Source organism: Gymnoscopelus braueri (assembly GCF_963280865.1).
Source record: "Gymnoscopelus braueri genome assembly, chromosome: 22".
Classification (NCBI taxonomy): domain Eukaryota; kingdom Metazoa; phylum Chordata; class Actinopteri; order Myctophiformes; family Myctophidae; genus Gymnoscopelus; species Gymnoscopelus braueri.
The window spans coordinates 37,488,883-37,512,526 of NC_137624.1; the positions used below are offsets into that span (position 1 = coordinate 37,488,883).

The window sequence follows — 23,644 nt, forward strand, 5'->3', positions numbered from 1 at the left end:
TCCCCGCCCTTCACTACTAATCAAATCTCTGCTTGTTGTCAGCGGAGCCAGCTGATTTGGTTTTGTCTACAGCAGTGGTTCTCAAACTTTTTATTTATTTCATGCACCCCCTTAACTCTAAGAGTATTCAAATGGACCCACAGGTCCATTTGGTTCCATTTTAAAGGGATAGTTCACCCCAAAATTACTTTTTTCTATCGATTAGTCACCCCATTGAGACTTGAATTCATGGATATTTGTTTTGTTTTTGTCGCATTCCTAAGCCAATAATTTGATGACCGGCAGCGGCTCCGGTAAGAGTCTCCTTTGTGTCTCCTACCGGAACCGCTGCCTACCAGTCCGCTGGTCATCAAATTATTGGCCTAGGAATGCGACAAAAACAAAAAAATATCCATGAATTCAAGTCTCCATGGGGTGACTAATAGATAGAAAAAAATATTTTTTGGGGTGTGAACTATCCCTTTAATACTCTCAGAGTTACAGACATGTAAGTGTCCATTTGGAACCCCCTCAATGAACCCTTCCTTGAGGGGATCAAATGGAACCAAATGGTCTACAGTCCAGTTATTGATGGTTGTTATGTCTGTCCTGATTCCAGTGCATTCATGAACAGGTAACATCCTCCTAAGTGAGTCAGCAGGTAAGTCCCTTGCGCAAGGACACTTGGAACAGCGCAACGGTGGGACGTTACGAAGTACAAGCACACTTAAATATAGGGTTTTCAGGTATCCGTCATTCTTTTTACATTTTAGCTATATGCACTTTATATTCCTTACTTCAAAACAGGCTTGTTGCTTTAGTTTTCATGATCAAGAATATTTCAACCTAAATACATGGGAGAATAACAGAAAAGATGATCTGTGTGTGTGTGTGTGTGTGTGTGTGTGTGTGTGTGTGTGTGTGTGTGTGTGTGTGTGTGTGTGTGTGTGTGTGTGTGTGTGTGTGTGTGTGTGTGTGTGTGTGTGTGTGTGGGGCCTACTTATGTATACTGTACGTATGCAGATACCAACCAACATACTATACTGTGGTATCACATAATGTTTTATGACATAGTACAATATGTGTTTTCATCATTGTAAACTATTATGTTTTCATCATTTAGTGTAATTGTATGCCTCTTTTGGGACGTAATTTAGTTATTTTTAAGTTTTTATGACCCAGTATAGCACGATGTTGTCCCACCCCCCCTACTAACCTAATACCAATTGTGCTTTAGTTTTAGCTATTGTATAGAATTACTTTCTCTTTTTCCAGGTTTATGTTTTGGAAGTGATAGTATAGTATGTGCCCTGTCCTTGGATTAATGACTCATACTATGACTGCCATTTTTCCTAATGGTCTACTGGGTTATAGGCTGGTGACGTCCTAATTAGAGGCCTGCTAATTGATTGATTGAATTTTTTTTTAATGTAAAACAACATAGTTACATTTATAATACTTTTGTCTAAAAGGTCCGACCAAAAAAGTCCCTGCGGACTTTGTTTCCGTTGGGGTCCTTGAATTAATTTCATAGACTAAGTAAAGGCTAGCTACTGTAAAATAATGTAGTTGCAGCTAGAGTGTATGCTCATACTTGTTGTAGATTGACTGTCCATATTTATCCTTTCTCCTATATGCAAATAGGCTATTAGGCCTGTTGGTCCAGACAGCCAGACCAGACTTTAAGACAAATACATTTGGTCTATTGTATCTTATTTACTGTACACTACTAGTTTAAGGATCATACTAATTATTATTATTGTTATTTATTTATTGTTGTTTTATTACTATTATTATTATCATCATATAAAATTGTTATATATTATTGTTATTATTATTATTATCTATCTGTCTATCATGTGTTTCTTACTGAGGTGCTGCTATGACAACTGAATCTAACTATCTGTCTGTCTGTCTGTCTGTTTGTAGATGTTATGTTGTTTGTTGCTGCTTGCGCTTGTGCTGTCATTTTGCTTTCTGACTCACATTCATATGAATAGGCCTACGTTCACTCAACATAGTTCTATTCTACGTGTAATCTAGATGCCTTTTTCCCCTTTTGAATTTGTGTTGCGTCGATATCCACTGAATTTGGAGATTGACCCATTCATTCATTTCATTCATGCACCCATTCATTCACCCACCCATTCATGCATTCATTCATTCATTCATTCCATAGATTCATTCAACCTGAATGTGGATTTGACATGAATGCACTTTTTGGGAGGCCAGAAATCTATGCGCCTTTCAAAAGAAAGCATGGTAATACAGTACTAAAAAGTACTGTATGTAAATACGGTAAGTTACTACTAGACGTAGTGTAAGAAATGTTGTGGAACGTGGTATTTGCCAATTAGGAAGGCCTACTAGAATACAACTAGATTCTGCATAATGAGTACTTTCTACTTTTTGTACTTTATTTAAGTACATTTTGATACCAATACTTTTGTGCTTTTACTCAAGTGAACTTTGAATTCCGGACTTTCACTTGTAACAGAGTATTTCTACATTGCACTATTGATATTTTTACTTAAGTAAAAAATGTGAGTACCTCCTCCACCAGATTTTTAAAAAGAACATTTATTTTGACACTGACAGGAAGTCTCGCGTGAAGTCCACACAGTCTGACAAGAGTTACGTGACAGACGTGTTGTTCCAGGAAGCTCCTCGCAGCTTTTTATGTTCATTGAGTCAAACAAATAAATAACAATCATTTTTAAAAAGCAGAAGTTTTTTTTATTCGTCTCGACCCACCAAGGGGAAAGTTGGAAAGCCGCCAAAATGTTGGCAAACACGGGGTGAGTTTTGCGTCTTTGTCCAACTGGTTAGCATGTTTCCCTCATGCAAACCAATGAGCTGGTGTTAGCATTAAGGCTAAGGTCAAAAAACTGAAATCCTTGTTTTATTTTGACAGTTTTATTTTTTTTGTGAAGTCAAAAGTATACATATTACTTGAAAATGATTAAGATGATTTTTTTTTAAGATGAACATTTTTCATATGTTTGCATATGTATTTTATGAGATATTACCTTTTCTCGTATTTATTATATTTTACTCTAAATAATGACGCAATGTATATTTATTTCTTCATAATGTATTAAATATTGTTATAGATTTAGGCTATTACCATTGTATAGATTTGTGTTACATGTTGATATTGTGGATGCATGGTCAACTTTCACCCAGTTACCTCTGACCCAGTTTATGTGGTTTAATAACCGGGGTTAAACCAGCCTTGGACTATCATGTGTATTTATTTTTTTATCGATTTTGACATTTGCATATCTTTCATAGATACGAAAGACTCGATCAAATACATCTATGATAGTCTTGATCCAAGGCTAGGGTTAAACCAGGTCGGTCGAGATGTAGTCCAATGCATTTGGATGTAGAGCTAGAAGCTAGTGTTGTTGCTGCAGCTGCTACTACATGACTGTCATACCATGAGCGTCTTGTGAACCATGGCTACTACTACTACTACTACTGCTATAGCTTTTGATCAAGACTATCATGGATGTATTTTATCGAGTCTGACTTGTGTCAAAATCGATAAAAAATACATCTATGATAGTCTTGATCCAAGGCTACTGCTGCTACAACAGTTCAAGGGCTTGAAATTGTAAACCCTGGTCCAGAGACAGCAAATAACAGTCAGTGAATTGACCCTGGTAATGATGAAAATGAACCAAATCTGATCATTCTAAAAAAGGAAAAACGTAATTCTAAGTTGGAACATATCCTCATATGTTTCTGGAAAACCTTCTTCTATCTCACAATTGACATGTTCCCCAGCTAACACAGGGGTTGTTTAATTTGATGTCTTGTGCGTCTCGACACACAACTTGTGCAAGACACTGTTTTCATGAGGGTCAAAGTCCTGCTATCTTACCCTTGAAGAGTGGAGAATCAGTGGTTCTCAAGCTGGTTTTGGGGGGGTCCCCAGATGACAGTAAAGTGACAATTAAGGACTTCTAATACCTAAAATAAGAAAATAAATGAAATGAGGTCAAACATTGGCCAAATTGTCAAATAATATAAGAAAGAGGCAAACATTTTGAAAATAGCTCATCTGATAGCTGAGTAGATCAGCTATTTTCAATTTTTTTATCTGGGAACCGAGTCAAACTAAAGGTAATGTCTCAAGTCCTACAATTACAAGTGCTTGTGAGGGTGTGGTGGGGTCCCCAGTTCAAATATGATTATTTTGGGGGGTCACGGCCTGAAAAGGTTGAGAACCACTGCAATATCAACCAAAAACCTCACACCTGCTGCCTATTCCATAGTATGTGTACTGTAAATAACTACACCTATAACTAACTAGCAACTATACATTTCTATAAAGCATATTGTTTAGTATCAGATTATTATTAAAATAATTATATCATGGTCACTCTAAAACAAATACCCCTATTCTGATTGGCAGGAGGATGATATATCAGCTATAAGTATTATTTTTATATTCCACTTTCTGCTTGCATGTCATTGTCAGCATGTAGAAAGACTAGAAGTTCTGCAGAACAAAATCATGGGATAAAAAAAAAAAAAAAAACCCAGAGGGTCTCACCCCCCCCCCCCCTTAGGGGTCCCTGGAGACCCTGGGGTCTCCAGGCCGTGACCTACAGACACTGCGAAGGAAAACTGTGAAGCCACGGCCACGCATGCAAGATGTTGCACATGAACTCTGCAGCCGCACTGAGGCGCTCCAACACAAACACTCTGACATTAAGCTTCACACAACAAACATCAGCAGCACACACAAACATTCACCACAATGACAAACAAATTACGTCCGCGCAAAAATAAGCAAGGGCTCGCTTATTTTGGGGTTCAAAAATCGTGGGATAAAAAATTCCCCCAAAAAAGTTTTTACATTTTTAACAGCGCATCGCCTCCTGCCGTCCTTCCTCTCTCTCCATCTCCGTGTCTCTCTCTCTCCCCTCTGGCCCTCTCTCTCTCCCTGTCTTCCTCTCTCTCTCTCTCTCTCTCTCTCTCTCTCTCTCTCTTTCCCTCCCTCCCTCCCTCCCTCCCTCCCTCTCTTCCTCTCTCCCTCTCTTCCTCTCTCTCTCTCTCCCTCTATGTCTCTCTGTCTCTCTCTGTCCGTCAGCGAAAATTCGGCTAACTATTCTCTCTCTCCCTGTGTGCGCGCATGGCTGTCCCCCCCGCCCCACCCCCACCACACTGACACAACGGGACTGTTGACATGGCCATGCCCAAAATAGGTTGACTTATTCGGATACATGCGTGTGACTGGCCACCCCTGCCGGTTCTCTGAATTTTTATTTTTAAATAGGCTCTGTCATGAATAATTGAGCACACATATGAAGTGAAACAACTAAATTCTATCCAAACGATATGTTATAAGTAAATTCCGTGCCTCAGAGAAGAAGTTTGAGAGCGTTTTATAAGCTAAAGTAAGAAATGAAGGCACTCGCACCCTGACTCGCACAAAACAATGGCTGCCGTTCGTCTTTTGTCGGCTGCACTCGGAGCCATTCGGGCTCACTCGAACTCGCCACCTGATTGGCCAGCTTTTGCTGTCAATCACAGAACGATGAGCGACGTTGCCATGTCCAGGTTTTGTAAGCGTGAAGTGGGTGTAAATTGGTTAGAGAAAGTGCGTCGACGCATGCGCAGTGGGCAGCTTTGTGTGTTAGGTTGCTTGTTGCTCGCTTAGGTTGCTTGTTGCTCGCGCACGATCTGGCAACAGCGTTTTTTTTTGTCCTGAGTACCTTTGCCCTTTCAGCGACACAATCGGATTGTAAGGTAGATATCCTAATGGTTAGGTAGACTTACTGTTAGTCCTGCATTGGAATTATACTAGCATAGCTATCATACACAGCATAGATCAAGGGTAGGCATTAGGCAACCTTAGGCACGGGTGCCAGCATTGGCACAGGGGAGGGTGATCACTGGCACACTGACAAACGTGTGTGAGAGAGGGTTTTTCTTTTAAAATGTAATATTCTAAAAAGGTTTAGTCCGTTTAAGTCCTCTCACATCTATATACAAATTACATCCATCCTGCACATAAGTCTAATGATTATTATATCCTGACAATATTTCTAAAGAATAAGAATCTGTTTTTTGTTGGAAATATTTGATTTTGATGTGGTGTCAATAATTAAACTTAATGTTGATACGGTACACTCACTATGAAGAAAATGAAAACATGGCACTTCATGTCAAAAAGGTTGCCGACCCTTGGCATAGATAGTCGTGCTGTGGCTGGCTAGTCTTGTTTAGAACTGATGATTGATGTACACATCAGAAGAGATTTATCTCATCATACAGAGTGCACATCCTTCTGTGAGTGGGAGGAGGTATGTCTGTTGGAATTCTGTTTGTGTGTGCCAGCTGTGTCTGTAAACTAGTTTGCCAGCTTGTGGAATAATGTCCTACATGCAACTGTTGGCTTTAGAAGCGTACTAGTTTTACACTGATAGTTATATGAGGTATTTTTTGGCATTTGTGTTTTGTGAAGTCCACATGCACAATCTGTGTGTGCTATATAATAGCATGCATTGGTGGGATGGGGTCCTAAATAGCCTGTACTGGTATGGGCCCCGCTGCAACTACGTTATGCCACTGATGCCAGCATGGACAATCTATTAAGTGTCAAAGTAACCTCTTGAATTTGGGAATACTATGGGATTTATCCTAGATGCCAAAGGTGAAACATTAAAATTATAGATTTAATAACAATGTCTCCTATTCAAACAACGGCTCCCTTTTTAAAAGTCTGTGTCTGTGGCGTTCTTGTGTCTGTGCACCGTGTTCCATTCAACTCTCTGTCTGTATGTGTCTGTTTGTGTCTGTCTGTCTGTCTATCTAGTAAACTGGCAGGTTGTACTTTGTTCATCACGGGGGCTAGTAGAGGCATCGGTAAAGCAATCGCTCTGAAGGCGGCGAGGGACGGAGCCAATGTTGTCATCGCCGCCAAGACGGCTGAGGCACATCCAAAGCTTCCTGGAACCATTTACACTGCAGCACAGGAGAGTGAGTACTAGGAAATAGTATTGTTACGACTGTTATTACTTGTATTGTTACCATTGACACTGCTAATAGTACTAGGCCTACTACTGCTATAGTACTAGTATTACTGATATTGGAAATCAGTGACTTTTTCTCACAAGGTGTGTGTGTGTGTGTGTGTGTGTGTGTGTGTGTGTGTGTGTGTGTGTGTGTGTGTGTGTGTGTGTGTGTGTGTGTGTGTGTGTGTGTGTGTGTGTGTGTGTGTGTGTGTGTGTGTGTGTGTGTGTGTGTGTGTGTGTGTGTGTGTGTGTGTGTGTGTGTGTGCGTGCGTGCGTGTGTGCGTGCGCGTTGTGTAGTCGAGGCTCTCGGAGGTCAGGCGTTGCCATGCATCGTCGACGTGCGCGATGAGGAACAAATCAGTGCCGCTGTGGAACAGGCTGTCAAGAAGTTTGGAGGTCTGTTCTACTCTATTCTGTTATACTTTATTTAACTAAATTCTATTCTTATTCTTTTTTTTTATTCTACTGTTGTCCTGTTGTATCATGTTATTCTATTGGATTCTATTCCATTGTCCTGTAATATATTATTCTGTGAAGTTATATTCTATTGGTTTCTACACTATCCCCTGTGCCTGCTTTCTATTCTATCGGTGGTTCTGTTGCGTCTCTTGTTCTGTTCTGTTCTGTTCTATTCTACAATTTATATTGTATTGTTAGTGTTCTGTGTCATTATTTTCTACTGTTTCTATTCTAGCATTAGCATAACCTGTGTGCGTGCTTGTGGCTGTGTGTGTGTGGCTCCAGGTATTGACATCCTGGTGAACAACGCCAGTGCAATCAACCTGACGGGAACCCTAGACACTCCTATGAAGAAAGTTGACCTCATGTTGGGAGTCAACCTGCGAGGAACCTACTTAACGTATGAATAACGTACCTATAACATCAGAATAATGTACAAATAGCATACCAATAATGTAAAAAATACATAATTAAAGTAGAAAATAACGTACCGATAACATACCAATACTAAAACCGGCGAGGTTTTAGTAGCCTGAAATTAATTTGTCAGAATCCCTCCCCCCCCTTAAATGCTTCACATAGGGTGGATTTATACACTTGGGAATACACTGGGGAATACTACTTGTGAGCTTCACTAAAGGTCTTACATTGTCCGTCTCAGATTGCATTATGATTTGCATCACCCCCATTATAAGTGCTACATTTGCGGTAATCAATTAAATTATGTGCAGTTCCTGCAATCTCGGAACGAAATTCAGGCCCTGCTAGTACTTAATGTATGAATAACGTACACATAATCTACCAATACCAAAACCTGTGAATTGGGTTGCAGCGGTGTGGAGATTTGCCCACCAATTAATTAAATGCATGTCAGCACCGGTAATACCGATCCCACTGGATGCACATGCGGCATGCCTACTTTAATTGACTGTGTGCTGTTTTTATTATATCTTACCTCTATGGTGCCCACTCCTCTGCTAACTTCATTGCCGTTATCCACCAGTAGGTGTCGTACTCGACACACCCAGGTCAAAATTCCACAATGGAAGAGTAGTTATGTTGTATTAAAATAATACAGATTGGTTGAAGTAACCATTTATTAATTCAAATACGTCCCGGATTTAAGCTTTAACGTTAGCTCTTTATAGCAAATGTTCTGCCATTGTCTCATGTTACCCTAAAGTAAACGTTATAGAGACCTTTTTCTTCCTCCCCTTAACCCATTCAATCCGGGAACACATCTGTCATTTTTGAATATATATATTTTTTAAAGCGAACATTTGTAACTCAATCTTTGCTTCTGGGGGTCCCTGGAACAAACTATTTTGAGATGGGGGGGTCCGCGACCAAATACATATAATTTTGGATGGTCCTTGACATGAAAAGGTTTGATCACCACTGATATTATAGCAACAATAGTTTTTCAGAAAACTGTTAGGATTTAGAAGACATTGGTAGATGCGTTCCCGGATTGAATGGGTTAAAAATAAACAAATTAATTAAAAAGGCGTGCAAGTAATGTCGGGAGCAGGTAGCAAAGACGTACAGAAAAGTAAAACTGACCCTGATGAATGAATGTCTCATGTGGATGTTGGTCTCTTCAGGTCTAAGCTCTGCCTCCCTCACCTGTTGAAGAGCAGCAAAACACCTCACATCCTGAACCTGTCTCCTCCTCTGAACCTGAACCCCATCTGGTTTAAGAACCACACAGGTAACGATAAACAACTACTACTCTACCTGGGTATCCGATCTAAAGACAATACAAGAATAGGAAGTAATTTTGTAATGATGATTATTATTTTAGTGAATAAATAAGTAATTTTAATAACCTTTCTATTATCAGTGTGTGTGTGGCATATTATGCTACAAAGGCCAGATCTGTCCGTGTCAAAGGTTAAATTCCCCTTCATTTGTTGCTAGCGTACACCATGGCCAAATACGGCATGTCCATGTGCGTCCTGGGAATGGCAGAGGAGTTCAGGGGTCAAGTCGCCGTCAACGCGCTGTGGCCGAAAACCGGTGAGTCTGGAACCTATTTGAAATGCATAAAATGATATTCAGTGGTGGACAGAGTACACAACAAGGTACTCGACCCCCTTTCTGTCTGCATGCTGAGCACACGGAGATGGGGATTTTGCAGCCTTTCTCTGGCTGGAAAGTTAGCATGCTGAAATGGAAGCCATTGTTCTATCATTAATAAAAAATAAAAATGACCAAACATGCCTAACGATGATGTCACTGGTGGGCAGGTTTCTGAACTGTCCACAGCCCTCCTCTGAGATACAGAGTGAGCAGACAGAAATGGTGCCATCCTTATAATGACAATAAACTAGGACCAATTATATGATAAAGATAAGGTTGAAAATGGACGAAGTGCTCTGTTTAAACTGGTACCATGCAGTGAGAAAGCGCCTATATGTATCTCCTTCTTCTGTGCTTGAACCCCATTAATTGCAGCTATATTTATTATTGCTATTTTACATTATTATTGTTATTATTATCATGTGTTAACCCATTAAGACCAAGAACGCATCTGTGCCATTTTAGATTTCTTTGGCTATTAAGAAATGGCAGATATACAAGCTCATAGCGCGCTATGAGCTTGTAGATCTGCTATAGCTTGTAGGTCTGTTATTTTTGAAAGTTTGTGCAAATCATTGAATATATATTCTTTAAAGCGAACATTTTTAACTAAAATCTTTGCTTCTGGGGGTCCCTGGAACAAGATATTTTGAGATGGGGATCTGTGGCCAAATACAGATCATTTTGGGGTCCTTGACATGAAGAAGTTTGAGAACCACTGATTATAGCAACATACTTTTTTTCTAAAAACTGCTAAAGCTAGCTCTACGGTTACCCGGGATGGGGAGGAAAGTTTTTGCTGATGCTAACCCACCACCCCTCCCCACCCCTCTCAGGCATCCAGACAGCGGCCATGGACATGCTGGGCGGGGGTGGCATGAGCAAGCAATGTCGCACGGTAGACATCATGTCCGACGCGGCGTATGCCATCCTGACTAAGCCTACCGCATACACTGGAAACTTCGTCATCGACGAGGCGATCCTCCGGCAGGAGGGTATTGTCGACTTCGAGCAGTATGCCGTGGAGCCTGGTGAGAGCCCCCTGTAGTCTCCTCCTACAGCCCGCCTCCTCCAGTAGCTTCCTATGGTTTTTAACTCATTCACTGCCTGAACTATTTCTGGCCGCGTTTGCCCACTGCCAGAGATTTTTAATTGAAAAATAAAAAGTACTCAGGAGCCGAGATACAGATTTTTTAAGTTAACAAGGAAGTGGATAGGAGTCTAAATCTTCGAAAAATCATATCTCCTTGGTCTTTGGGTCAAAATAAAAAAAATAATAAAAAAGAAAATTAAAATTACGTTTTTTACGTTCTTGACAGAATTGGTAATTGGATATAATTACGTTCTTGGCAGGGAATGAGTTAACCACACTTGAACCCCAGCATCCATATTCTGGGGGGAACATTACTCCATCTACAAGCTCACAATGCGTCAAATTTGCTTGTAGATGGGCTATTTTCGGGCAAAGATATTTGATGTAGATGAGGGGGAAAAAGCAGTCCAAGTACAGAGCCAACTCGGGTCCAGTTTACCAAGTCAAGTGGGTTTAAGTGGTTAAAGCCCTTCCAATCATAGATATAGAAACCTAGATACCTCATTGGCCGCTGCAGTTCAATGGAGCGACCTGTATCGCGGCCGCCATATTAGAGGGGGCACGCTTCCTGACTCCTGGCCAATCACAGCGCGTCTTTTCCGGGACAGAATCTAGTTGTATAAAAATATCCCGTACTATTTTTATACAACTAGATTCTACCAAGTCTCGGAAAAGACGTGCTGTGATTGGCCAGTAGTCAGGATAATATGGCGGCCGCGATACAGACGCCCCAGAGTCGGAGGAGGCGTCTGCCTTTTATATGTATATGCTTCCAATAGCCTCCTATTTTTCTGAAGCCCCTCCCCCTCCTGTAGCCTCTTTGGTAACGCTGCACTCTGATTGGTCTGGCAGGTCACCCCCTGTTGCCGGACTTCTTCCTGGACGACGAGCCTGAGGCATTGGTCAAACAGATGGAGGAACATGGTAACCATGGTTACTGCTGCTGCTACTACTACTACTAGTACTGCTATTAGTACTATGGTTAATACTAGTGTTGATTTTTACATCACATTTTGATTCAGTTTTAGTCATAGTCTTTTGAATCGAATTCCATTTATTTTTAGTCATCTGAAATGTTTTACTGTTAGTCTAGTTGACTAAATATCATAAGATTATAGTCTACTAAATCTATAGTTGATTTAGTCAACTAAAATGTATTTTGGCTGACCTCGATGGTGTGGTAATGACTGATTTTACAATTGGTTGCATGCTGAAAATAGCCGATCTACAAGCTCACAACGCATCGCGCTGCGACTCGTTGTGAGCTTGTAGATCGGCTATTTTCAGAGCGCAACACCTGAGCGCAACCAAACATAAAATGACTTGTCTTTTAGTTCTACTGGATTTCTTCTCCACTAGTCCCTCACTAACATTTTAGTCTAGTTTTTATTTGTTGACGAAATTGTCAATATATTTAGTCTTAGTTTTAGTCACCATAGCTTAGTTTTTATTTGGTTTTTATTTAGTTTTCGTCTGTGAAAAAAGGTAGTCGACTAACCTTTTCATCATAGTTTGTCGTCGAAATCAACACTGGTTAATACCAATTCTACTAGTTCTGCAATTACTACCAAAAGTACAAATGGTTGTCCTACTGAATCTGTTACTAATACCACTGTGTTTCTCAGGGGCCACCCCGGCTTTTAAGCCACCCAGTAGTAGTCAACCTGCCAGTAGTTCTACAGGAGGTCCCATAGAAGCCACGTTCAACGTCATCAGAGGAGTCCTTAATCCTGACGTGGTGAAGTCCACTCAGGGAGTGTACAAGTTTGTACTTTCTGGTACGTTTTTACCTTCTTGTATTGTTTTCTCGCGGGTATTCCATGTAGCAGCCTAGCCCCACCCGATGCCCCTGGAAGACTCATATTTCTGGTAGCAGTGGACCTTGCAGATTAGTTTTAAGTTTGGGGGCTCGTCAACATAATATTGCTTTCCTCTTCTAACTGTGTTCATGCGGATCAGTCTCTGTATTACACACATTATTATTATTATTATTATTAAGGGTTAATATTTGGGTGCAATACATTTTACATGATTCTTTATTCATTTATGTATAGTGTTTATTTCATTATTGATATCATATTTGACTATTTGACTGTAATTGATGTCCAGGTGAGCATGAGGGCATTTGGTACATTGACCTGAAGAACGATTCGGGAGCGGCTGGACAGGGCGAGCCGCCAGTCAAAGCAGACGTCATCATGACGATGGACTCTGCCGACTTCAGCAAAATGTTTGCCGGTGAGTTTCGTATTCACCGGCTGTTGGCACGGTTACAGACGGCTTGCCAAACAGATGCTGAATGATGGTTTCCTAATTCAGTTTCCTAATACTATAACAGTGCACACGTACCACCGTATTGTCGCATATGCAGTGTTCAAATGGCACAACATGTCCTATCTAGCTCATTGATAAAGTTTAATGTTTTCAATATATCGCAGCAGATGCAATCACACTCTTTACATAACATTGGGATTTCGTCACGTTACTCTAGTCTTGCGACTGTAGTCGTAACACCATATTATGGTCGGCCATGCTATGACTTTCCACGGATCATAACACACTGCTATGGAAAGTTTAAAGCCCAATCTGACCTGGGCTTTGGGCGTGCATCAAAGACAAGCAGCCAGACACACAGGCAGACAACTTCAATTTTATTTACAGCAGTGTTTCCTCAGGATGTTTTGAGATTTTGCAAGGGGGGTTGGAGGCCGAAACGCATTAGCCTAATCAAGAGAATGCACAACTGAGCCTCTGTCTTGCATCCCTTATTTTGGAGTGCTGCCATTTTCCACCTTAGACTGGTTCTTTTCTTTTCTGTGGCTGAGTCGGATTGGATATGGAGTTAACTGACGTCATAGATTACTGGCCACGTGACTTCCAAGATCCATATGGAAGCCATGCTGTAAATAGACCCTGTCTTGTTTTTTTGTGTGTGGATATTAATTTCATTTAACATTTGTCGTTTCCAGGGAAACTGAAGCCGACGATGGCGTTTATGTCGGGGAAGCTGAAAATCAAAGGCGACATGACGATGGCCATTAAAATGGAGAAGATGATGGGATTGATGCAGTCCAAGCTCTAACTCCCCCAGACCGCCTTAACAGGACTTGATTCTCATAACACCTTAAGGCAGCGGCGAGGCATCCTTGGTGCGGAGATCGAAGCGGTGACCATGAATTCCCCTTCAATTTCCCTGACCACATTAACTGGACTGATTCTCATACCACTTTAACATAACCCCAGGAATTATTTTCATACCACCTTAAAATAACCCCAGACCACCAGGACTGATACCTCCTTAAAATTCAGTGAAGGCTGTGACAGTCTTCACTTCCCCAGACCACCTTAACAGTACTTATTCTCGTAACGCCTTAACTTTTAGTGAGAGCTTAACAGAACTGTAATGAAACGATGCAGAAATCGCACACCAAATGGCCTTAAATCTTTCTTGGTCCACCTCAACAGGTCACCATGGTAACTCGGCATCCGTCCACATCTTTTTTTCACCGTAACCACTTAAACCACAGCATCGGTATTGTGGGGAAAGCTTTCGCAGAAAATAGCAGATCGACAAGGCTTTTACAACGCGTCGCGCTGCGACGCGTTGTAAAAGCTTGTCGATCTGCTATTTTCAGCGAAGGCATTTGATGTAGGGCGAAAACAGAAAAGACACTAGCATAGAGCTAGTGCATAGCACTCCGCTCAACGTATGGGGTTTTAGTGGTTAAGGGTATAGTCACACATCTGCGTGAGAAGCGTTGTAGCCAACGCGGCGTCAGACATGTCAATTTTCCATGTTGTCTTGCAGCTTGTGGCCACCAGTGCCGTTTTTTCTGTGTTTTCTGTATATTGCTTGACTTATGCTGGACTTATGGCTCCCTGAAAGAAAACTACAAGAAAAATGCCTACCAAGTGGGGTCAACCACTGTTTTTCTTTCCTATTGGTTGATTCCCGGTCAAAGATCACTAATGTTGAACTCCCAAGTTTCAGACATGTTCAACACGCCACAACGAGAAGCTCCACCTCTTTGCTATAGAATAGAATGGAAGTGAACGGGATGCTGACCTAACGCATAATAATAATAGTGTGACCTTGCCCTAACACTACAGACCTTGACTCACAGACCATTAGAGTCACCATACTACCCGTAAAAGGTTTAACTTTCACGTATGTGATGTCATCGGTGGGGCATTAATATTATAAATACTGTGATATCATAAACGGTGATGTTCATATTAAAATGTTGAAGGTCTGACTTCAGTTTGTGTGGTATTTTCAAATGTCAAATATACTGTATGTTGTCAAATATTAATGCTACTTTACTAGTAGTCAGGACCAGGATAAGACTTTTTAGGTCCCACGTTATTGCAGCTATAATATTGAGGAACCAAAACCTCATAATCGTATATAAGATGTGACATTACAAATCTTGAATGTTGCTGTGTAAACTGAGGCATTTTTTGTGGTCAGCTTGGGCAACTCTTCCAGCACCACCTGCCTATCGCACCTGCAACTCTAGCGCAATGACAGCAAACAGTCCCAGACTTGAACTGCCAACACCAGCAACCCAGCGTTGGTTGGTGCCCCAATACACCATCAGCATGATTGATTGATTACTTTATTTAGAAGTTTGCAGTTCAAATACAAGGTAAACCAAATAAGATAAAAAAAAAAAAAAAAAAAGCCAATTCAATTGGGGTCCTTTTGTACTCAAAAGGAGCATCACCCCCTCTCCAGGACAGGTCCAAAAAGATCAGATGATTTTATCAAATAAATATACCCAAAGGCATTTAGTTCTTTATTCCCCCACTAAGGAAATACCTGATTTCCACAACAGATATGATTTGTATTGTGATATTACAGATAAGACGATGGTTAAACGAAACATGACATTACATTTACTTTGGCAGTTACGTGTGTGTGTGTGTGTGTGTGCGCGCGCAGACACGCGGAAGTGTTGTGGAATGAGCCGCCTGACGCACCAGTCGCGGGCACGAGCACGTACGGGGGTCTCTTTGTTTTGGTTGTGTTTTTCTTCTAGGAAGTTGGAACTAAAGGCCGTTTTATTGTCAAAACCACGTTGTTGAAAATAACTAAATAAAGTAAATAGTACCGCGACACCTGGATGCTACTGCTGGTTGTTTGAATGGGAGGGAGAAAGAAACAAAAAACGGAACGTTAGCATGTTACCCCTATGCTAAGGCTTTAAAGACAAGAAACAGTGTGAGACATGGACGGGTGGACTTGTAGTTCTTTGTAGTTCTTCACAACATGTCTTAAGTATCGCGTTTAACGTAAAACGTCGCGTTTTGACGATTATTCACCCCCTGAAAAACACCCGAGGAAGACTTCCAACCCCAACCCTCATCCAGGATGGAGTACCTGGTGAGTTACATGTTAAAGCTACACTAAGTACACACACAGACTGTAACACTATGTACGTTTTTTGTGTGTGAATAAAATGTTGTTTTGACCAATCTGAATGGTAGAGCATAACAGGAAAGGTGGGCACTTGGGAAAACTGGGCACCTATAGATTGGTCACTAGGGAAATGTGGCCACTTAGGGGTGGAGAAGAGTGGGCACTAGGGAAATGTGGGCACCTGGAAGAGTGGGCACTTAGGGGGGAGAAGAGTGGGCACTAGGGAAATCTGGACACTAGGAAGAGTGGGCACTAGGGAAATGTGGGCACCTGGAAGAGTGGGCACTTAGGGGGGAGAAGAGAGGGCACTATAGGCAATCTGGGCACCAGGAGGAGTGAGCACCTTAATTAGGATTGTGTTTTTTTTTTTTACTAGCATTCTGCTTTGTTGTTGGTAAGTGATATCGAACCCACTGTTCTTTAAACCCCCAAACACAACACAACGAGGTCAAACGTACTATATGAGTTTATTTGCCAAAATAGCACTGAAGTCAAAAGTACCATGTGTTAATTTGGAAATGGACTGTAGTTCATTCGGAACTGCTTTATTTATTTACTTTAATTTTCAGTTTCAGTTTCAGATTTAGTGTGTGGTGTCATGTGGTAGAACCACTACTGGTTGAGACTTGCCTCGCCTGAAGGTCAGAATTCATGGTCTTCCCCCTGAGAAAGCCAAGAAAGCAGGGATGCTTTATTATTGTGTTTCTCAACAGGGGTGGCACCACCCCCCAGGGGGCGTTCAGAGTTTAGGGGGGCGTTAGAAGGAACATTTTTGAAAGGGGAGCGCTGAGGTGCCATTGGGGGGGCTCTTCTGTATTTTGCAGTGCAACAGAAGATAATATGAATGCTTGTTAAGATCATTCTTGTTTGGTACTGCACCAAAGTATTGCCTTTTGATTGACGTTTGTGATCAATAAGGGTTAGTGTTTGAAGTTCCAATTCATAGCTGCTGTTTAACAGTGAATAACATGGGGCGCCTGCTGGCCTGGCCTGGTCCGGGTGCATACCACATATAGGCTCTAATGCGTTTCGCGGGTTCAGCTCCCCTCCAACGACCTTTGCTGCGTGTCACTCCCTGTCTCTCTCTCCCTGTTTCCTGTCAACCTCCACTGTGTACTATAAACATGGGTATTGGATAGGGGGGCGCTGGCCCAAAACCACTCCTCTATTAGTTAAAGCTCAGTGGTAAAAATGTCAGCTCTTGCACAGGGGACCCGGGTTCAAATCTCAGGTAGGGCATGAAAGTGAAGTAAAGCCCAGTCCACACCAGTGATTCTCAACGCAACTTGCAACCACTTGCAACATTATACCAAAACTGTGCTGACCTGCAACAGGTCAATTCAGACTAGGGATGGGACAATTATCGTTAATAGTGTTAAAACAACGCTCACAATAATCGTATCGCAGAGATTTAAATTTATTGTCAAATTGTCCTCCGTCATACAAGCCTAGGATGAATTAGCCATGGTTCACATGACGCTTGTATACAAGCGTCATGGTGCCGAGTCCCCCTGGTCTAAAGTTGTGTTCTATTTTTTCACATTGCCATCTCTCACATAAACATAAACGTTCAGATTTCAAATATAAAGTGCTTACCACCGAGCCACGGATGTTACAAGGCGATGCGGACCGCGATAAGTACCCGTATCTCCCGTATTGTTCAATAAAAAGCATTTTAATCCCATCGCCGGCCATTTTCTCCAAATTGTCTCCGATACTTTCAACCATGCGACACTAATGGTTGGGAGGTGTATTGCACTCTGATACATTACAAAACAAAAAAAGAAAATGGCCGGCGATGGGATTAAAATGCTTTTTATTGAACAATACGGGAGATACGGGTACTCATCGCGGTCCGCATCGCCTTGTAACATCCGTGGCTCGGTGGTAAGCACTTTATATTTGAAATCTGAACGTTTATGTTTATGTGAGAGATGGCAATGTGAAAAAATCGAACACAACTTTAGACCAGGGGGACTCGGCACCATGACTGTCATGGTATGACAGTCATGTTTCAGGGCTAAGGATGAATTAGCTTTTGTTGAGCTGCAAATTCAGCACCACTTAAACCCTCTACACTTGATCAAACAGACCTGTAAAGAGTGCATTTGGTACGCTCTTATTTAACTGTACAGAAATTCAGACAATTCAGAAAACACCAACCTGTTTCGACCAGACTTTTCGTCATCAGGGCAAGAAAGAGTCAAACACACTCTTGCCACGCACTGGATCCCTAAACACTCCAGCCAATGATGTAGTTCCGTACTGCGAATCAGGCGATGCTTGGTTTTTGATCATAAGTACCAAATGATCTCTTTTTACAGCTATACAACACTAAACTATCTTTCTGAAAACATTAGAGGTGGGCAATTGGCAATACAGTAATAGAATATTGATTAATATTTGATCAACACTACGTAGTTTGACTGTTTGACTGGAGTTCCGTGAGCCGTCCGTGCTGCGCTGGATGAACCTCATTTTCATAAAGTTTCAACAGTTCAACCAATTAGAAATGGCGAGTGATATGTAAACTATGCCACCATGCACCACGCAATAGTATCAGATGCAACTGTGTTGACTTGACAACTGTCGCCGGATTCAGTGAGTGTGTCTGCACCCAGAAGTATCTGGGCGGTTCCAAATACTGCAGAAGTAAAAAAATAACACATTGTACTTTGTTCAACTCGTCACAGTAGTTGGAGGTGAGTTCCGTCCTCTCCACCTCCCCCAGCAAAAGATTAACAAGGGTTTGAACTTCACGCCTTTGGTGGAAAAAATGTCCGTTAAATATTTACCCCACAACTTCCCGTTATTTATTGAAAAGACTGGTTTGGATTTAAGAAGAATGGCGATAGATAGATAGAAAGAAAGAAAGAAAGAACATGGCAGAATGTGTACATTTCACTCTCTGGATAGTAAAGCTGGGATTTGGCACGGTAAGAATGTTTACCTGATGTATCCAGAGAGAACTATGAGACTACGAGGGTCATCCTCTGTATGTGTTATGCTGAGCATTTTAAGAAGTCTTTTATCCATCTTTCTGTTATACTGGACAGTTGTGTGCTGGTGGCTGCGTCATCTGTTTCTCATTTAGCTGTTTGCTTGTTTGAAATGCACCTTTTACACTGGTGAGAGCATGAATTTCCATTTTGGTCATTAAAGTATATACTATTGTCTTGTCAGTGTTTCAGGACTTTGTGCTGTAAGGATCCTCCTGCTCTCAAACCAGAATATGATGTGGTCTGTATCGGACTGACTGGCTCTGGTAAAACCTCACTCCTCACCAGACTCTGTCAGGAGAACGCTAACATCAACAACATCAAACCCACCACAGGTACTGGTTCTGATAATAAAAGATATAAAGATAATAATAATAATTATTATTATAAAGATAATAAAGTACAACATTATGGGGAAATGAGAACAAAATGTAAGTGTATTAATATATTAATAATAATGTTAGTTAACAATATAATAATACATTTATATCATTATTTTCTTTCTTGTAGGTTTTGACATCCGGAGCGTTCAGTTCAAAGATGCCGTTTTGAATGTTAAAGAACTGGGAGGTAAAGTTACTGTTACTATGCTAATTTACTATTACTAGATACTATAGATACAGTTTTCATAATATTATTATTATACTTTTTCCCTCCGTAATAATATTATTATAACTTGATGGATGGTGTCCATTTGAAATCTGAGGTACAGGTCTGGGTGATGTGGTCCTTCGTACAGGATTCATCAAAGACCTTGTGTCATTTTTATGTCAAAAGGCCTTTGCTATAGGTCAATAGATTGTTATGCCGAAAACACACCCATGACTAATTAATAATTTATATTCAAAGCCTTTACGTCTGGTGCCTTACTTTGCGCTTTGACTGTCAAAATTGGAGTTGGTCACACCCCCAAGGCCCAGCTTTAGACCATGCGCCATAGACTGTCTAAATAGGGCCCTCAGAGTTAAAAACACAGAATCTAACATAGGGCTTAAGGATAGGAAGGGGAAGTAGAGCGTTAAAAGCCACTGCCTCATGTGTTTGACCCTTACAGTGACTGGCCCCAAGACTCATACATCAGCAGAGAGAGTGGGACAGGCAGAACACATGAATTTTGAAATCTCTATGTAAAATAATGTTATAGAAGTACTGGGTGATGAGAGGTATTAGAATATTAAAATGGCCCCGACGGCTGGCGTAGCGGTCCGAGCACCTACAGTAGGCTGCTAATGCAGCGTGTCGCGGGTTCGAATCCCGATCCCGACAACCTTTGCTGCGTGTCACTCCCCATTTCCTGTCAGTCAGAGTCTACTATATACTATCAATAAAAAACAAAATGAATATTAAAATACTCTACTTGTGTACCAGGTAATTAGACCATTAGTGCACTGGTTCAGGTATTATCATAGAACCCCAGAATATATTACATATTACATTAGTAACTTACTTGAAAGTAGATTAACTCTCTCAGTGCCAAGCCCCGAGTTATCCCGAGTTTTTTCTGAATGCCCTCAGTGCCAGAACGAAAAATCCCGAGTTTAATTTATTTATTTATAAAAAAAAAAAAAATCTGAATCCAAGATATCATTATCTGAAGATTTGCAGCTCCATCCACTCTTTGATTAACTTATAACTGAAAAGGGCTGTATCTCGCTTCCTAAGCACTTTTATTTTACTTTTGCTGGCACAGTATGAACATATTTTTTTATTTCATTGGCACTGAGAGAGTTAATTACAGATTGGATTAGAAACATATATATTTTGAAATACTCTACTCTTGTGTACCAGGCAGTGAGACCATTAGGAAGTACTGGTCCAGGTACTATCAGGGAACCCAGGCGGTGGTCTTCGTCATAGACTCCGCCTCCAGCGACTCGGCCCTGGAAGGTTCCCGATCCGAGCTCCACTCGGCTCTTCAGCACCCTCAGCTCACCACCCTGCCCTTCCTCATCCTGGCCAATCACACGGACCGGCCCGCCGCCCGCAGCGTCCACGAGGTACCAGCAGCACATAAGAAGTAGAAGTACATAGAGAGAGTACACTAACGTATACACAAAGTACCAGTGGTGGAAAGTAACATGTACCCAAGTACTGTACTTAAGTACAATTTTGAGGTATTTTTTTACTTTACTGGAGTATTTCCCATTTTCAATACTTTTACTTCTACTCCACTACATCTCAGAGGAAAATATTGTACTTTTACTCCACTACAATTATCTGAAAACCTTAGTTACTACCGGTAGTTACTTTGTAGATTTCGATTATTATTTAAAAAAAACGTACATTAATCACTTCAGACCTATATACTTTGGCTATTGGAAAATAGACGATTATAAGCTTTTTTTTTGTCGCATTCCTAAGCTAATAATTTGATGATCGGCAGCGATTCCAGTAGGAGACACAAAGAGTCTCCTTTGTGTCTCATACCGGAACCGCTAGTCATCAAATTATTGGCTTAGGAATGCAACAAAAACAAAAAAGTCTCCTAATCGATAGAGAAAAAAAAGATTTTTGGGGTGAACTATCCCTTTAATGTCATTCCATGAATGTTCTTGCGATCGATCAGTGAAAGTAATTGCTAGTACTTCAAAGTATTTGTTCTAGTACTAAACGCAACCCCCGGGTTCTCCGTTCCCTCAGATCAGGAAGTACCTTGAACTGGAACCTTTGGCGCTCGGCAAGAGCTGGGTGCTGCAGCCCACCTCATTGGATGACATGGCCGCCGTTAGAGAGAGCTTCTGCCAGCTCATTGGCCTCCTGGAGGAGAAGGAGTTCCTTACCCAGAATCCTGTGTGATGATGGGGTTTCCTTTAAGCAGGCCTGTTTAAAAATAAGGAAAAAAATATTATATATTATATATATAAGATTATATACACACACACACACACACACACACACACACACACACACACACACACACACACACACACACACACACACAGGCACACCTACACTTTTTTTGCCTGCCTCAAACTATAGTTAAGTGTATAGTTTCACATGTCCAAAGATTCTGTTAATAAATCATTTTTGTCCGATTATATATAAGGAAACAAATCGCCAATCGTATGAAGTGTGTATTTTATATAAGTACGTATGTGTATGTGTGTGTGCGCATGTGTTGGGTCTTTCAGAATCAGGTCTTTGTGTAAATGTTAATTTTGAGCTTGAGTGATTATTTATACCCAACCATGTTGAGTGTCTCTGACTCTGAGAAACACCCTTACCCCATAAATCAGCCTACTATGATCTTAAAGGAGGAGTTCACCCAAAAAATTACTTATTTTATATCAATTGCACGCCCCATGAAGCCTTCAATTCATGGATTTATTTTTGTTTTTGTCGCATTCCTAAGCCAACAATTTGATGACGTGTGTATTTCCGGTAGGAGACACAAAGAATCTACTTTGTGTCTCCTACTGGATACATTAGTCGGTAGGAGACGGTAATCAAATTATTAGCTTAGGAATGCAACAAAAACAAAAATAAATCCATGAATTCAAGGCTTCATGGGGTGTGCAATTGATAGAAAATAAGTCATTTTTTGGGTGAACTACTCCTTTAAGAACATGTCATGGATTACACAGGATTTATGTCTCAGCAGGATTTAGAAACATTCATTCATCTTCAGTAGGCTTGGCTACTGTAATAATGGTGTCTTTACACGTCTCTCGTAAACAATTGATCGTTGATTCACAGTGGTGGTAAAAGTACTCAAATGTTCTACTTGAGTAAAAGTATCAATACTGCAATGTAGACATACTCTGTTACAAGTAAAAGTCTGGAATTCAAAATTTACTTGAGTATTTACAAGCTCACAACGCGTCGAGATGCGACGTGTTGTGAGCCGAAATATATATAGGGCAGAAGTGGGTAATGTATGTTTTGTAATAGTAGTCAAAATCTACAAAGTAACTGTACTGTAACTAAAGTTTTCAAATAATTGTAGTGGATTAAAAGTACAATATTTGCCTCTGAGATGTAATGGAGTAGAAGTAAAAGTATTAGAAATTGGAAATACTCAAGTAAAGTACAAATACCTCAAAATTACAGTACTTAAGTAAATGTACTAGTTACTATCCACCACTGTTGATTCAGACGCTGCTGCTCGAGTCCTTACTAATGCCAAGAAAGTAGAGCATATCACTTTAGTTCATCGATTTTTACACTTGACTCAGCTCTATGTCAAATCATTTAATCCAAACTATTACTGTTGGTTTCTAAAGCTTTGAATGGTTTGTGGCCAAAAGTCATCTCTGATCTTGAGCCATATCATCCAGGCCTCTCACGTTATCTGGGACAGGTGACAGAACTAAACGTGGAGAAGACGGCGTTCATTTTTCTTAAGTACCACATATCTGGGAACTAACACCCAGAAAACTGCAGGTCTGCTGCAACACCCGGTGCTTTTAAATCACGGTTAAAAACCTTTTGTTTGCCGCTGCACTGTAATATTTACTCTCTTATCTTTCTTTTATTGTTATACTACTTTTATTTTTATCGTATGTATGTCTATATGTTTATACTGTGTTGGTGCAAATCAGCGATTCCCAGATGACCTTATAATCAATTCAGAGTGTGC

The 23,644-nt window shown here is 40.8% G+C and overlaps 2 protein-coding genes across 2 annotated transcripts; both read left to right on the plus strand.

Moving 5' to 3' along the window:
- The first annotated feature begins 2,587 nt into the window (after positions 1–2,587).
- On the plus strand, positions 2,588–14,897 carry hsdl2 (hydroxysteroid dehydrogenase like 2). The gene is made up of 11 exons (XM_080419747.1): positions 2,588–2,777; positions 6,812–6,975; positions 7,308–7,406; positions 7,755–7,869; positions 9,074–9,180; positions 9,390–9,488; positions 10,388–10,582; positions 11,497–11,568; positions 12,270–12,422; positions 12,754–12,882; positions 13,614–14,897. Exons 1-11 carry the CDS (start codon positions 2,761–2,763, stop codon positions 13,724–13,726), a joined length of 1,263 nt encoding a protein of 420 aa, XP_080275873.1. The 5' UTR covers positions 2,588–2,760; the 3' UTR covers positions 13,727–14,897.
- A 112-nt stretch (positions 14,898–15,009) lies between these two features.
- Positions 15,010–22,018, plus strand: LOC308078551 (ADP-ribosylation factor-like protein 15). The gene is made up of 5 exons (XM_080419750.1): positions 15,010–16,030; positions 19,250–19,400; positions 19,576–19,635; positions 20,854–21,062; positions 21,706–22,018. Exons 1-5 carry the CDS (start codon positions 16,019–16,021, stop codon positions 21,859–21,861), a joined length of 588 nt encoding a protein of 195 aa, XP_080275876.1. The 5' UTR covers positions 15,010–16,018; the 3' UTR covers positions 21,862–22,018.
- The last annotated feature ends 1,626 nt before the right edge of the window (positions 22,019–23,644 follow it).